General features: G+C 30.5%; 2 protein-coding genes across 2 annotated transcripts; one reads left to right on the top strand and one right to left on the bottom strand.

The window, feature by feature from the left end:
• The first annotated feature begins 1,745 nt into the window (after window positions 1-1,745).
• Window positions 1,746-5,963, top strand: LOC107429492 (ATP-dependent Clp protease adapter protein CLPS1, chloroplastic). Its single transcript, XM_016040186.4, has 3 exons — window positions 1,746-1,912; window positions 3,195-3,345; window positions 5,516-5,963. Exons 1-3 carry the CDS (start codon window positions 1,849-1,851, stop codon window positions 5,775-5,777), a joined length of 477 nt encoding a protein of 158 aa, XP_015895672.1. The 5' UTR covers window positions 1,746-1,848; the 3' UTR covers window positions 5,778-5,963.
• A 1,578-nt stretch (window positions 5,964-7,541) lies between these two features.
• Window positions 7,542-11,279, bottom strand: LOC107429486 (GDT1-like protein 5). The gene is made up of 12 exons (XM_016040179.4): window positions 10,949-11,279; window positions 10,776-10,844; window positions 10,341-10,400; window positions 10,181-10,228; window positions 9,719-9,807; window positions 9,578-9,614; window positions 9,408-9,455; window positions 9,054-9,122; window positions 8,925-8,969; window positions 8,778-8,839; window positions 7,990-8,062; window positions 7,542-7,871 (listed from the first exon to the last, which is right to left on the bottom strand). Exons 1-12 carry the CDS (start codon window positions 10,964-10,966, stop codon window positions 7,800-7,802), a joined length of 690 nt encoding a protein of 229 aa, XP_015895665.2. The 5' UTR covers window positions 10,967-11,279; the 3' UTR covers window positions 7,542-7,799.
• Between the last annotated feature and the right edge of the window lie 3,468 nt (window positions 11,280-14,747).

Below are 14,747 nucleotides of genomic sequence, written 5' to 3'. Positions count from 1 at the left end.
CTATAAATATATATATATATATATATATATATATGACGGAAAAAAATGACTAATTTTGCTTTTAACCTAAAATGAATAACCATATAATTACCTGGATTCAAGTGATAAAGTTGTTTTGGATTATATATCTCCAAAATGGAATATTCCATATTAGTTGTACATTACAATAAAGGAGAAAACCCCTTTTTTTATTTTTTTTATTTTTTAATTTTTTTGGAGAGGTATGTAACATGTCAAACTGTTATTCCACTTTTATTGGAATAATCTTATTCATAAAATATACAAAGAATCCCCACCAGTATGCTGTCAAACTTCTCTATCCATTTTTTGTTTTTAACTCTAGAGATTCCCAAATGTTTGATTTTTTGCTACTGTGGACTTCTTACGCCGTAGAATTCTGTGAATCGCCATGGGTGGTGGGGGAAATGGAAATAAAAAATAGCAAGTCTTTTTAAAAAAAAAAAAAACAACAAATGGTAATCCAAATGATAAAATAAAAATAAAATAAATTTCGATTTTTCTTGAACGTTAGAAGCTAACCAAAATATTTTAAATATTTTATCTGTGATTTTCTCTAAAATTAGGGGTGGACAAAATCCAATCTAACTTGTGTTTAATCTGTCCAATCCAATCTATTTTTAACGATTTGGATTGGATTTTTACATCAATTAGATTGAATTGAATTTAAAATATTATAAATTGTATAGATTGGATTGGTTATGGATTGAAAATATAGATCCAATCCAATCCAGATAATATATTATACAATTAAAAAATTATATATTTTTTATTTTTTTTATTTTTATATATTAAATTTTTAATATATTTTTTTATTTTTGTATATCAATTTTAATTTTTTTTCTATTTTTATATATTAATTTTTAATATATATATATATATATATATATATATATATATATTTACATTCCAAATACCAAATCGAATTGTAAATTGTAACCCTAAACTAAACATTTACCTCTATTGCCGCCCATCACCAGTCCATCACCATAACCATTAACCGTACCAAGCTTTGCTTCAAAATTCACGATAGCTCCAGCATCTGTTTTTAAATTATATTTATATTTATTATTTATATTTTATATTTGAAAATTTTTTTATTTGTATTATATATTTATAAATTAGTAAGTTTCAAACCGATTAATCAATCTAAACCAATCCGATTATAAATAGTTTGGTTTGGTTTGGATTCTATATTAATGAAACCGATAAATATAAATTAGATTGTATTTTGGTTCAAAACCAAACCAATCCAATTCATGTCCACCCATATCTGAAACTAAAAATTTAAAAAAAAAATTTCAATTAAAACATGGTGTCTAATCATATTGACATAAACCTCTTCCCTCATAATTATATATAAAAGATAGATTGCTTTTATTAAATCTGTGTTCATAACTATTATGGGATAGGGAATAAATAAATACAAACAATTTTGTTTTTAGTTTCCGTTGCTTGGTTAATTAATTGAATTTTTTTATTCAATTAATTAATTGAAATTAGAGAGAAGAAGAATTGTATAGCTTCAATAAAAGAATATAAAAATATACAATTATAAACTTTTGTGGGCTATAACCCTCCTATTTATCCAACTACTTAACAAGGTTGGCCTGGTCCAAAATCGAGCTCTTAAGCTCCAAGAGGCCCATATTGTCAACATGAAGAAACGACGTTTTCTGGAGAAAACCACCAGCCCACCACCACCAGTTCAATCCACCGAGAAAATCTAAGTTCAAACCCATTTTTCATTTTTTTTCGTTTTCGTTTTTTGTTTTTTGTTTTTTTATTTTTCTTCATTCATTTTTTTCTGACACACACAGCGAGAGACCCATGGAGACTGCAATTTGTGGTAGACTACGTCTCTCGCCTAACCATGTCTTCAATCCTAAACCTGGTATATCTTCTCACTTATTTTTGCTTCTTTGGTTTCTTCTTTGCCTTCGATTTGCTTCTTCAAATTTTTTTTTATTTTTTGTGGATTTTTTTATTTTATTTTTTAGTTCTTTTTTATATAGCTTTTCTCTTGATTGAACGCTGATTATTAGTATCTGAAACTTTGATTTTATGGGTAGCTGTGGATTTGAATTTTCTTAGCTGACGGTTTTTTCTTGTAATTGTTTGACGGTCATTTTCTTTTGCTGTTTCGGACAAGTTTTGGACTTGTTTGCTTAAATATTTACTGTATTAGCTTTAAGATTTGAGTTTCAAGTAGTTGCTTATCCATACATGCAAAAATTTGTTTGATGGGATTAGTTTTTTTTTTTTTTTTTTTTTTTTTTTTTTTTTTTGGGTGGGTAAAATCAGCAACTTTGTTACAGCGTTTTATAGTGACTTTGCACAAGATAAGTGGCTTCAAGCAAAACCCATATGCATACGGAAGAAAAATAAGAAACAAGCTGTTTTTGCCAAATGGACTAATAAATTTCTCTTGCTTGCTAGTTGTTCCGCGTTTCCTATTTGTATCCGTATATCATTTTTTGAGCTGCTGGATATTGGTAAATTGATGGTACGAAGGACTATAGAGACGCAAATTGCTGTAAAATATCTATGCCTTCTTTCTGGTTTGAAGATGATGTTCGTAAACAATGAGAATTGTGGAGTTCAGACCTTGGTAGTGAAAACTAGGGAGCTGGTATTGCAAGTGGTAGTTGATGGATACATTTTGCAGCTTGTGGATGCATTTTCTCCATGTTTTGAATGCTTTATAAATGTGGATAGTTTTCTTATTCAAAATTTTCTTGAGATTTGGTAGCTTTAGTTGTATTAGCATTATTTCTTTTCGAGTATATTCTTATTACTACGTCTATAGCTATATATATATATAATTTTCTTTTGATTAGGTTTAAATATAGTGTGGATACCATCCAAAATAATATCTTAAAGCCTATGGAGAAGAATTTATCTGCTTAAAAGATTGGGCTTTTTTACGCTGAAATATATATCAAATACATTTGGGTACTTGCAATATATACAATTTATAGTAATTTTAAAACCTTGCATGGAATATCGTTTTAATGACTTCTTCTCGTTAGTCATTTTCCTGTTTCTATTTCTGTCGTTTATGTGTTTCCATTACTTGTTAATTGAAGCTTGGTTTTGTAAGAACATAGCAGTAAAAGCTGGTGCTTTAGTGATTCTCATTGGTGATAATAATTTGATAAAAATTTGTCTAGCAGGAGACAAAAATGCTATTTGTAAAGGATCGTGCACCAATCTTGGCATTCCCATGGCTATATCAGCAACAGGATCAGGTAAAGGAGGAGGCTTGTTGGAGAGACCAATCATAGAGAAAACAACTCCTGGTCGTGAATCAGAGTTTGATGTGAGGTATGGGCTGTATGTTTAAACTTTTCTTTTTCATAATTTTCACAATGAAAGAATAAAGATTGATATAGATCTCTATATTGTTTTCATGTTCCTAGATTGAATTATAAAACGTAAATTTTTAACTGTCTTTCCATACTTTCAAATCCAATGAATCGGAAATCTATAACCAAATTTTAAGTAAATTCTCATTACAATAGTTTGAATATTGAAGACATTATCAGCATGAAATGATGGGTTAATTGCAGAGGCAAATAGTAAAGTTAAGTCTCCCAAGTCAGGTGCAGCTCTTAGCAGCTGGTAAAGAAATCATACTGAGTTTTCATATCATTGATGCAGACTTGTTTTTTAGTACTTGGGAATTATGACCTTATATTATCTAAACACTGCACTGGTTTCTTTTTGGTTATCGTAAGTTCTTAATGTAAATGCAAAACATCTTGACGAAAGTTTTGTCGGTTAGCGTGTCCAACGTATCGCTAATGTAGAAACAAAGCTCCTTAAGATTTAATAATAGGCCAATTTTTGGAGTCTTGTTATATTTTAAGTGTTTTCTAGGAATTAATCATAATCATATGTTTCTCTTTCTCCTCATATGGTTATTAGATTTTCGACAGCCTCCAATACACTTTTTGTTTAAAAGTCAACGCATGATTGGAGTTAGCTAAGCGTCCATTCTGAATCCAGCTTGGATACATTTCCTTTTTTCCCAACACTCTTGATACAGACAACTTGTTTGGTTCTGATGTTCAGAAAGTGTGTTTAAAATAATTATGAAAGCGACAAGTCACGGTATTCTATCAAGGATTGATGATGGGTTACGGGGTGGAGTGGACACTTAGCTATTGTCATGCTTGAAGTCCAACCTAACACCCGATACCATATAAATAAAAACATTTGTCCTTTATTATCATTTTATAACGTGGTAGAATCTTATGGAGTTTGTACTTTTTTCCATCTTTTATGTGGTTATGTATTTCCCCCCCCCCCCCCCCCCCCCCCCCCCCCCCCTCACTTAATCAATTTCTTTCTATCTTAGCTTTTCAATATCCTTTTATTGTTTTTGCTTTTTAAGAAGCTTGTCAACCAAATAAGAAATGCATATTTATGTTTTTGGATGTTATTCCAAGCAAGTATTCATTGTTTTTGAAATTTGAAGATTGTTATCAAATTCTATACAAAACTCGCGGTTCCATATTTTAGAAATTGTCATGTTGCTCTTTTTTTTTTCTTTTTTTTTTTTTTCCTTCTTCAAACACTGTTTTCTAATCACAAATTAGAAGCGTCCTTATGTGCCTGAGAGAGTGAGTTTGAAATGGGCCAAAACTCATTATCTAAGCAAGATTGAAGTATATTTGGATAACCTGTCTGGTTCTTGATAGTTGTATTTCGTGCATGTGTGTTGCAAAAGAGGGTAAGCTTATTCAAAGCAAAAAAATAAAAAGAACTGTATTGGAAAATGAGTTGTAATGTGAGAAAAGTGGATTGTGTATAGTGAGGTATTATATGTTCTAACACAGGTTCTTTTTAACATATTGAGTAATATGGATATATGTTTATATTCATGTGTGTATATATAGATAGTCACAGGTGTTTGTAGTTATACTAAAAGATTCTATTCCTAGTCCATCTGTATCATATAAATCTCAAATATAAATAAAACAATCGGTAAAATTAACTCTGAACATCATTGTTAAATGGACACAGAAGTTCCAAAAAATACTAAACATTCAAGTGTTCCTATTGCAGTAGAATATATTTCAATAAACGTAACCACTTTTAATAAATTCGTTGGTGTCAATATATATTTGATGCATCATACATATATTTGATGCATCATACATATTGTTATAGAATGTATTATGTGTTGGACATCATGCTGCAATTTCCGTTTCACCTTACATCAGATATCTTTTTCCAGTGATAGATTTCACATGATATGTATCAAGTATCATACAATACTAACAACCATGGTTTTACATTACTGTTAACTATATTTCACATCTGTTATATTCAGTGATCGACCATGCATATCCTGATATGTGAAGCTTTATTAGTTATGAAAATGTGCAGGTGCTAGTTAACACTACTTTTGACAGTGTTGTATATTTTCTTTAAAGTAAAATGAAGTGAAATGAATAAGTTCAATATTGACATCCCTCAAATTGTTCAGGAAATCGAGGAAAACATCACCACCCTATCGAGTTATACTGCACAACGATAACTACAACAAACGGGAATATGTTGTTCAGGTATTGATGAAGGTTATCCCGGGGATGACTCTTGACAATGCTGTTAATATCATGCAAGAAGCACACCACAACGGCTTGTCAGTGGTGATCATATGCACCCAGGCAGACGCCGAAGAACACTGCATGCAACTGCGAGGCAATGGGCTTCTCAGCTCAATTGAACCTGCAGGTGGTGGGTGTTGACGACAGTCGGTAGGAAAATTGACTTGCTTTCAGATAAAAAAGGAAAATATTGTCCTCTTGAGTATCAGTCGTGTACATAAACTCAATGCCTACATTACGTATCTGTAGGAATGATGGTCATTCCTATGTCAAATTAAAGACAGGGGACGGTTGAATTGTCAATAAAAAAGTGGCTTAGTTTTATAATTGTTGGATCAGACGAGTTCCTGTTTTTCTGGCATACAAGAGCCGCCTAAAACTGGATCTATATGTCTGTTTGTTCTCTAATATGCTCATTCCTCAGTGGCATTGGATTCTAATGTATATTTCATTTTAAAAAATTGAACACATTGTTCAATAATTCATTTAAACCTTCCCGATTCTAGAATAAAAGATTTATATGGCTAGCCACAGAGTAAAAAGAGTTTTCTTATTTATAATGGCATGGAATGAATATTTTGCATTTTTTTACTTTAATAAAATTAAGTTAAACTTGGTTTTCAAATGAGTGATAAAGGAAATAGAGGTAGAGAAGGCAGAAATTTCTAATACTTGGCAGATAAAATCAACCTGGCAAGATAATATTACTTGGAGGAATATTAAGCAGAAGCAAAGAAATATTTGGCTTGGCTCATTGAATTATGCCCTAATAAACAATAAAGATGCATCAAACTCCCTTAATAATCCAGAAATCCTAATCCTCTGCATTGTCTATGTGTAATTTAATTTAACTCAGTAAACAAACCATCTTGTTTTTGAGAAGAGAGCCGAGTAATAGAATTTACATCCTCCAACCCAATATTAAAAAATTAAAACAAAAAAAAAAAAAATCTGAGTTAGCACATGGCTTGTTTGATTTTTTTTTTTTTTTTTATAAATTTTTGTACGAACTTAATACTACTTGCAAAAATCAACATTAGAGGGAGACTTTACTTTTTTCCTTTTTTTTTTTTTTTTGCTTTTGACAAAGAGAGACTTAAATGAAATAGGAAAGGAACTTTTGACACCAATTTTTCTTTATTATTATTTTCCAATTGTATAAAGTTATAACCTAACCCCATTGTACTATCTACCACCTAAACCAGGACCCACAAATCCTCGAAACCAGCTTTTCCCAATTTAGCAAGCGAAACTACCAATTAGTTATTAACAGTAATGTGGGGTTTGGATAACGTATCGTCGTTGTTCCAAGTTTTAACCCAGAAAAAGCTAAGCCGTGAAAGGACTTGTTCTGCCCTAATTAATGTCTTATTCTACTTCCTAAGTTAATGATTTTACTACCTAAAACTTTTTTAATTTAATTTTCCTATAATCTTTAAGTAGTATTATTTAAATAACTTTTAGCAGGATTCTATGTTCATTTAATGGGTTACTTTTTTCTGTTTTTACAACATTTTATTTTTCAAAAAATAAAAATAAAAATACAAGGGTAGGGAACGTCCAAAACCAACTTAAACAGAATAAAAAAAATTACAACCCAATAGCTCGATTGTCTTCTTCTTCTTCTCCCAAAAACCAAAAAAAAAAAAAAAAAAAAGCCCGATTGTCATTTTAGATAAATCTTTCCCATTATTTAGATCAATAATTTGTCTAACTTCAATTTCAAATATTTTCCAATATACATATCCTTATATTTCCTTCATTATTTTATTTCCATGATTTTTTTTTTTTAAAAAAAAAACTTTTGCATCATTCAATTTCAAATGATCGAATCTTTAGACACTGCATCTTCATTTTTTTTTTAAATATAATGTTTATATAAAAAAAGTTTATTGGAATCCACTATTTAACCAAAAAAAAAAAAAATTTAATTGACATCTCCTTGTATAAAGCAGTGCTTTCTTCAAGCCAAACATTCCCACTATATTCATCGTGGATGACGAAAAATAAATTAAATAAAATACATTGTTGACCTGAATTGAACAATATTATTGATATTATAAGTACTATGTGGTTAAAAATGGCCCCACTTTTTCTTTGTTGCCTAGGGCCGCCACAAAACAAACGAGGTTAGGCCAGCCATGGACCATAGAAATGATGACTTTATGACTCAAATGGTGAAAGGAAAGACTGGATTCCAAAAACAATAAAAAGAAGTCCACCCGATAAAGCAACCTGCAACAAAACACAAACCAGTTCATAATATCAGATTAGACAAATCACTTTGCAGCAGTATCTATAAATATCAATATGTTGGTAAGAAATGAAAAAGCAAAGCAAGCGGCATAATTACTATTTTCTCAGATATCTGAGATGCCAAGCTCTTTCCCCCAAGAACAGCAGCTGTTGTACACAATGCTTGTCCACTGATAAATGGGAACTCAAATTAGTAACATGTAAAAAAGATAAATTACATGCACGAATGATATCACTTAAACTCTTTACTCTTGCAAAAAGAATAGCTAACTGTAACATGCTCACTCGTACCGAATGGTAAAAACATCATTCGAGAAAATTAAACAAGCATTCTAGATACAACGAATTAGGATTATAATCCTCTATTAACAAAAATATGCAGCAGTAAAATAGTAGGCATTTTTGGATGCATTGCAAAATCCATTATTTAAATCTTATATACTGTTCATAGTGCGGAGTTATGAGTGATCAAAGAATCAAAATGGTAGTACCATATTCAGGTATTACATATCCTTGATTCAAGACATTGGCCATTAATGAAATTTTCACCATCACAGAAAATTTCCCAGGTTACTAGTTCCCTTCTTCATCAATTTTCCTGGTAAGTGTACAGAATCATCTACATTATAATCATAGTTAAAAAAATCCACAGTTCAACTAGGACCAATGCCTGTGTCTCTCAAACAGGTTGACACAATCACTACTTACTCTAGCAAATATGATGTTTTAAATGTCCACAAAAGTAAAATGGAAGCAACAAGACAAGTATGTCTAAATGGATAAATACCTAGTAGAACATAAAAAATCGACTAAATATATATGATTGTAGGATGGAGATTGGCATGCTTTTAATTATACATGGGTACATGGAGAGGCATAGCTTACATAATTCCACCAAGAACCACACCCAATGGATTCTCATCAGCAGCCAAACCAATAGTAGCAAGCTGAAATGAAAGTCAAGATCAGTGCTAAGAAAGGTGAAACCAATAATGCTAATACATTTATGCACTAAAAAGGGACCATATTTACCTGGCTCTTGTCACCCCATTCACCAAAAAAAGTAATGGAAAATGCCTGTCAAAAGGCCATGATAAAAAGATAAGCATGTATTATAGTCAAGAGTTAGATTAGGCTTTCACAGTTTAAATAAGCTATAACCTTCAAAAGAATTGGTGACAAGAACTGCGCGAGCAATGGTTGTCTCTGCTTTTTCAAATCATCATCATCCTAGGAGGAAGGACATAGAAATTATCATAAATTATTATGTAGATGATATCTCACTATACCATAAGTGAAAATTGCACATCACTAGTACACCAAGTAACCACCACAATTAATTATCGACAAGGTCGCATCACTCCCAATAAAAATGGAGAAGCCAATGAGATATGTAGTCCAGAAAATAATACATGGGAGTAGTTGGGTGTGCATGTTAAATGAGTGAATGAGAAGAAATCACAGCGAAGAAAAGAGGGGTGCTCATTGCATGTAAAAGATCTTTTTTATGCATACCTTACTATTCTGCTTGGTGGTCTCTTTATTATTCTTTATATCAGCATCCTATTGACATCACAGAGGTAAAGTCAAGAAGCATCAAATTTAAATCTAGGATATATCCTGAATATTTCTAAAATAATTATTTTTTAAAAAAAATGTATTAAAAAAAAAAAAAAAGGACCAACCAATTTTGCTTCAACTTCTGCCAATTCTTCAGCCTCCCTGTTAGGTAAACAAGAATTAGACTCAGTAAAGCAGAATTTAATCACAGACGAGAATTCAAACTCATGCACAAAACAGGAAAGAAAAGCATATGCAACATATACCCGTCGCTGGTAAAGGCATCCCACAAAGACCATAGCCCAAAGATGAAGAACAACAATGTTGTAATATGATGAGTCCATTTCCTTGAGATCTGCATAATTTAATACCATGAGAGCTAATTTCAGGAACCAAAATCGCTAGCATACACTTAACCAGATGCCCTTAAGTAAGTAGTTCAATCATCCGTGACAACTTAGCTCATCCTGATTTACAGAAACTAATGTCCTCCTTCTTACCATGTAACTACACAACTATGTCCTCCTTCTTACACTAAAAGGAAGGACCATACAATTTCAGGAGACTCTACAGCACTAGATAACTCTTTAGGCCAAATTCCACATGGCTACTAAAGTAAAATTAGTTGTTAGCCGATAAATAATCAAAGACATATCAGTCATGTTTGTGGTTTTCTTAAAAAATAACCAACAATCACAAGCATTTCCAGAAAGCAACATAATGCTTACCAGGCTTGGAGCAGCCCATCCAACAAGAACAGAAAGAATAGTCATGACCTGAAACTCACCAAATATTTCCAGTGAGTATAACATCTCCTTTACTTTTTCGAAAATAAAATAAAACAAATTATAGAAGAAAAAGAAGAAGAATAAGAAGAAGGATTCTTACAATCAAAGCTAAAAGACAACCAGATAGAACAAGTCTTCTCGGGTGGCGCATAGCCAAGATCTTCAAAAAATAAATAAATAAATAAATAAAAAATCACGATGTCTGTAACAACATAGGAACAGAATTTATGTATTGGAAAATTGAATTTTTGGGTATCACTATAACACTCAAACAAAATTCATCAATAAAAATTTTAAGTTTTCAATCACAGGCAATTGAACAAATAAAAATCCAGAGACAAAAATTGATCAAGAACAGGGAATAATAATAGTGCGAAACAAAATGGGGAATATATTCTTTTATTGTAAAGATTCTCTCATACACAAACCAATAATCATTTGCTACAATGCTTATTTCAATACTCAAAATGACAAAAAAAGAAAAAGAAGAAAAGAACAAATTCCGAAGCAAAAGTTAAAAAGTCAAACAACTAACCGCGGCAGCAAAAAAAGTCTTGTCACCGATCTCAGAGAGCACAGTCATGGCAAGCGACTTAGAAAAACCCTATTCAAACAGAATAAAACCCCATAAACACAATAAGCAAATACAAATCCAAATCCAAATCAAAACCAGAACCATTACAGCCCAAGAAAAAGAGATCGAATCACCTGCACAACCGAGCTCATCTTGACTCTGCGACAAAGAAGAAGAAGCTAATAAAAAATAAAAAATAAAACCTAGAAGCTCGCAGAGTCAAGAGGAGTGTAAGACTTGGGGAATTTCCGAACTCTTTATTTTTTTCCGAACAAACACAAAAAGACCAAAAATTCGGTGGGGGACTGTTTTTTTCTGCGACAAGGCAATGTCGTTGAAGTTTCGGAAACGAGCTATGAGAGATATGAAGAAAGAGAAAGAAAAAAAAAAACAGAAAAATAAGTGTGTGTGCGTGTGCGTGTGCGTGTGCGCGTGTTAATTTTTTTGTGTGGGCGTGGGGCATGAGAATGAGAAATATAAATTGCAAAAATATTAATATAATATAAGGGGAGGTGTTTGGAACACAGGTGGGGTCAATCCCGGTATAAAGCCAAACAGTTGTTTTTGGAACCTTATACGCAATTATCAGTTTTGCTATTGGGTTAACGATGTTCTTATTCTCGGCCACCAGTGGTGGTTGCTATTCTCCATTGGTCACCATAAATTAGCTACCTTTTTTTTTTTTATTAAAAAAAAAGAAAAAGATTTTTTAAGATTTTTTTCCCTTTAAAAATGTTATTTGTTGTTTGCGTAGGAACAAATTTTGGGGGAAAAGATGAAGTAACAGAGATGTTTTGGATTAAGGAGGAAAATATTATCTCCGGAAATTAGTGGATTAACTTCACTTCTTTTTTGTTTTTTTTGTTTTATGAAGCATTCTAAACCATCTGATTTTACATGTAATAATAGCTAAAATCTCAATTATTTTATTTCCATTTTTGTTATTATTTGGGTTTTGTACTTTTTTTTTAACTTAAATTAGTTATATATTATATAAATATGTATAAGTTCACAAAAAAAAAATGCTTATACACACGAGTGTATTGTTTGATTAAATTCAAAAAGATTTATATTGGGCTTGAATTGTTATAGACAAAAAACTTATTAATGCGCGCTCTCTGATTTGGGTAGCTCTAATTCATATTTTGGGTTAATTTTTATAAATCTTCCATGGAATTTTGTTGACTTCCTTGAAAATTTTATAAATTCATCAATTAACTGACTCATCGTCATAAATTTGATGAAATTCAACTATCCATGTCACTAATAAGCAATATTTGTCCAAAGAAAAAAAAAATTGTTATTAATAAGGAACAAATAGATGGAATCTTCAAAGAAAAAAGGCAAAAAAATGAATAGGTGAAATTCAAAATTGATCCTGATAAGTATGTTAAACACAAAAGGAGGTTAAGATACTTTTCCAATTGAAGTCAAAAACAAAAGCAAAATAACTGCTTAATGAACTCTTTACTATATTTGTATAAAATTAAATACATTTTATTTATTTATTTATTTATTATAAAACAATAAAGACCAAATTGAAATTTGCACTAATTGAGGGATGAGTTTTATGATTAACTCAGAATATTATTACAATAATAAAAATAAAAATCTATTACCAAAAAATGTTAGAGCAATTTTAAATATGAATAAATATCAAAAGCTTTTTTTTTTTTTTCTTCTTGTTATTGAATTAATATTACAAACTTGCGGGTACAACTAAGTCACGACTTTTGCAAGCATTTTTATTTTCTCTGCCCTATCAAGACTTTACAAGCTTGGAATTGCAAAGGGCAATGATTTATCCAAGTCACTTTCAATCGAACTCAAATCATCCAAGATACTTTAAAAATTAAAATTAAAATAAAAATTAAAATAAAGTCCGGATAGAATGAATGGTGTTAATTAAATTTATTAAGATAAAAGGCATGACGAGCCAAATAACAGAAAGTCAGAAAACGACCAAAAAAATTTTTATTTTTATTTTGTTGTCAATTATTAAGCAGGTCAAAACGCAAGCAAAGCAGTTTTGGTTCCAAGGTTTACGACGACAACATACAGCAAATTATATTGGCACAGCCATATGTTCAGTGCTTTACTCTAATCTAATGCCAGTTTTATATTTGTTTCTAGTTATTATAATCCCCATTGATTTTCAAAATAAAAAAATTAACAAGTAGAATCAATTTTATACAAATATTATACTAGTAACTTAAAAGCGACGCAGCCAGATACAAGTAACAAAATCTTTGTATTTGGAAGCTATTTGGCTTTTCCTTCGTCAACATAAACAGAGAGAGGATTGGATGGATTAAATAAATAATAAAACCACAAATCAATGTGATTCCATTTAATTTTTAATTCTATCTCTTTCTTGTGAATTCATTCTGATTTGGTATTCTAATTAATTTTGTTTTTTTGGTAACAAGAAAAAGTCAATCTTTTTGAACCAGATTAGTAATCTGTTTATTATTTCTAAAATCAAATAACTACTTTGCGTATACAATCAAAAACCGGTTTCAAAACACGTTAAAATAAATAAATAAGTTTAAAAACAGCTTTGAAAGACTATCTTACGCGAAAAAGAAAGGTTCCTATTTGATCACGTTTTCTTCAACAATGATTTCAAATTGAGTCTCTTTTAAACTAGAAGATAATATAATGAGAAGAAAAATTGTGAAGATTGAATACATACATCAGCATAACAAACCCAAACGTTAACACAAAAGATAAGCTGCTATTAATTCAACGAATTCAACCAATTAAGCAAAAGAGGAATCAAGGAGTAAGTTTTTGAATTCTCATTAAAAGAGAGAAAGTTCTTGAGTTAAAATAATGTCCTTGTTTATTGACCAATAAAGAGAATGGCTTTAGATGATAAAAGCATTTTTAATGGATTCTCTAAATCTATCATGTTATTTATTTTAAAGAGGTGAATCTCATAAAAATAAAAATAAATTTCAATTTTTAATTCATTAATATAAAAAAAAAAAAAGATATTTGACACTTTTAAATGTAAAAGCCAAATCTATTTTTTATTTTAATATTATATTAATTTAATTTAATGCACCACATAATTCAATGTTACTATTATAATATTTAATTAAAAATTCATAAAAAAAAATAGATTAGAAGTAAAGCAATATATATTTATGAAAAAAATAAAAATACAGAATACTGTTGGAGAATTTTTAAAAATCATTATTTATCATGAAAAAATGTTTTTTATTATAAAAATATGCTAAGGTGCTCTAACATCAGATGAATCAATGCCAACAAGCCAATTCGTCTATAAAGCTCACCTTGAATTGCTATCTTTCTGACCTAACCAATTAGTTACAGAGCCCAAGACCACTACAGTTTGCTCTAGCCCAAACCCACTACACCCAACCCAATTGGATATATTAAAAAATAAAAAAGATTGTTTGTTGACCAACAAAAAAAAAAAAAAAAGTTGACCAATCTGCAATAGCGTCTTAGGCCCACATATAAGTAGACTCTGACCAAATGAATGATCAAAAGCACAAACGTGCAACAATAATTATAGACACGGAATGCTTGGGAAAATGATTACACCGGAGTATACGCCATCATTTGGACCATGAGTTTGCATCAATTCTCATCATAACACCATACAAAACTTTAATATCCCAACTCTTACCTTTTGACTCTACAGTTTCCAATATGCTGCTGTCCAATTAAGCCACACTTAAAAATTAACCAAACAAGTTTACTCTCAAAGAAAGTAGGAATTAGTCTTTTATGGGTCAAAAAGTAGACAAGAAATGGTATTATGCTATTCCAAGAATGAACATATATCTCATAACTTTTTAAAGCGTTTCTTCAATTTATCACATCAGAACCCAGAAAAGAAAAGCAAGTGTATATATATATATATATATTTGGTAAATACAGATAAGCAAGTATTGGAAG

Source organism: Ziziphus jujuba, chromosome 12 (assembly GCF_031755915.1).
Source record: "Ziziphus jujuba cultivar Dongzao chromosome 12, ASM3175591v1".
NCBI classification, from domain to species: domain Eukaryota; kingdom Viridiplantae; phylum Streptophyta; class Magnoliopsida; order Rosales; family Rhamnaceae; genus Ziziphus; species Ziziphus jujuba.
This window is presented reverse-complemented; position numbering and strand designations above follow the sequence as displayed.

Bases quoted from the DNA above. Each gene is read 5' to 3' on its own strand.
- LOC107429492 (XM_016040186.4), top strand. From the start codon at position 1,849: ATGGAGACTGCAATTTGTGGTAGACTACGTCTCTCGCCTAACCATGTC. The intron at 1,913-3,194 runs GTATATCTTCTC...TTTGTCTAGCAG, and splicing joins TGTCTTCAATCCTAAACCTG to GAGACAAAAATGCTATTTGT. The intron at 3,346-5,515 runs GTATGGGCTGTA...CAAATTGTTCAG, and splicing joins GAATCAGAGTTTGATGTGAG to GAAATCGAGGAAAACATCAC.
- LOC107429486 (XM_016040179.4), bottom strand. The intron at 9,615-9,718 runs GTATATGTTGCA...TTTACCTAACAG, and splicing joins GATGCCTTTACCAGCGACGG to GGAGGCTGAAGAATTGGCAG. The intron at 8,063-8,777 runs GTAAGCTATGCC...CCCATTTATCAG, and splicing joins GTGGTTCTTGGTGGAATTAT to TGGACAAGCATTGTGTACAA.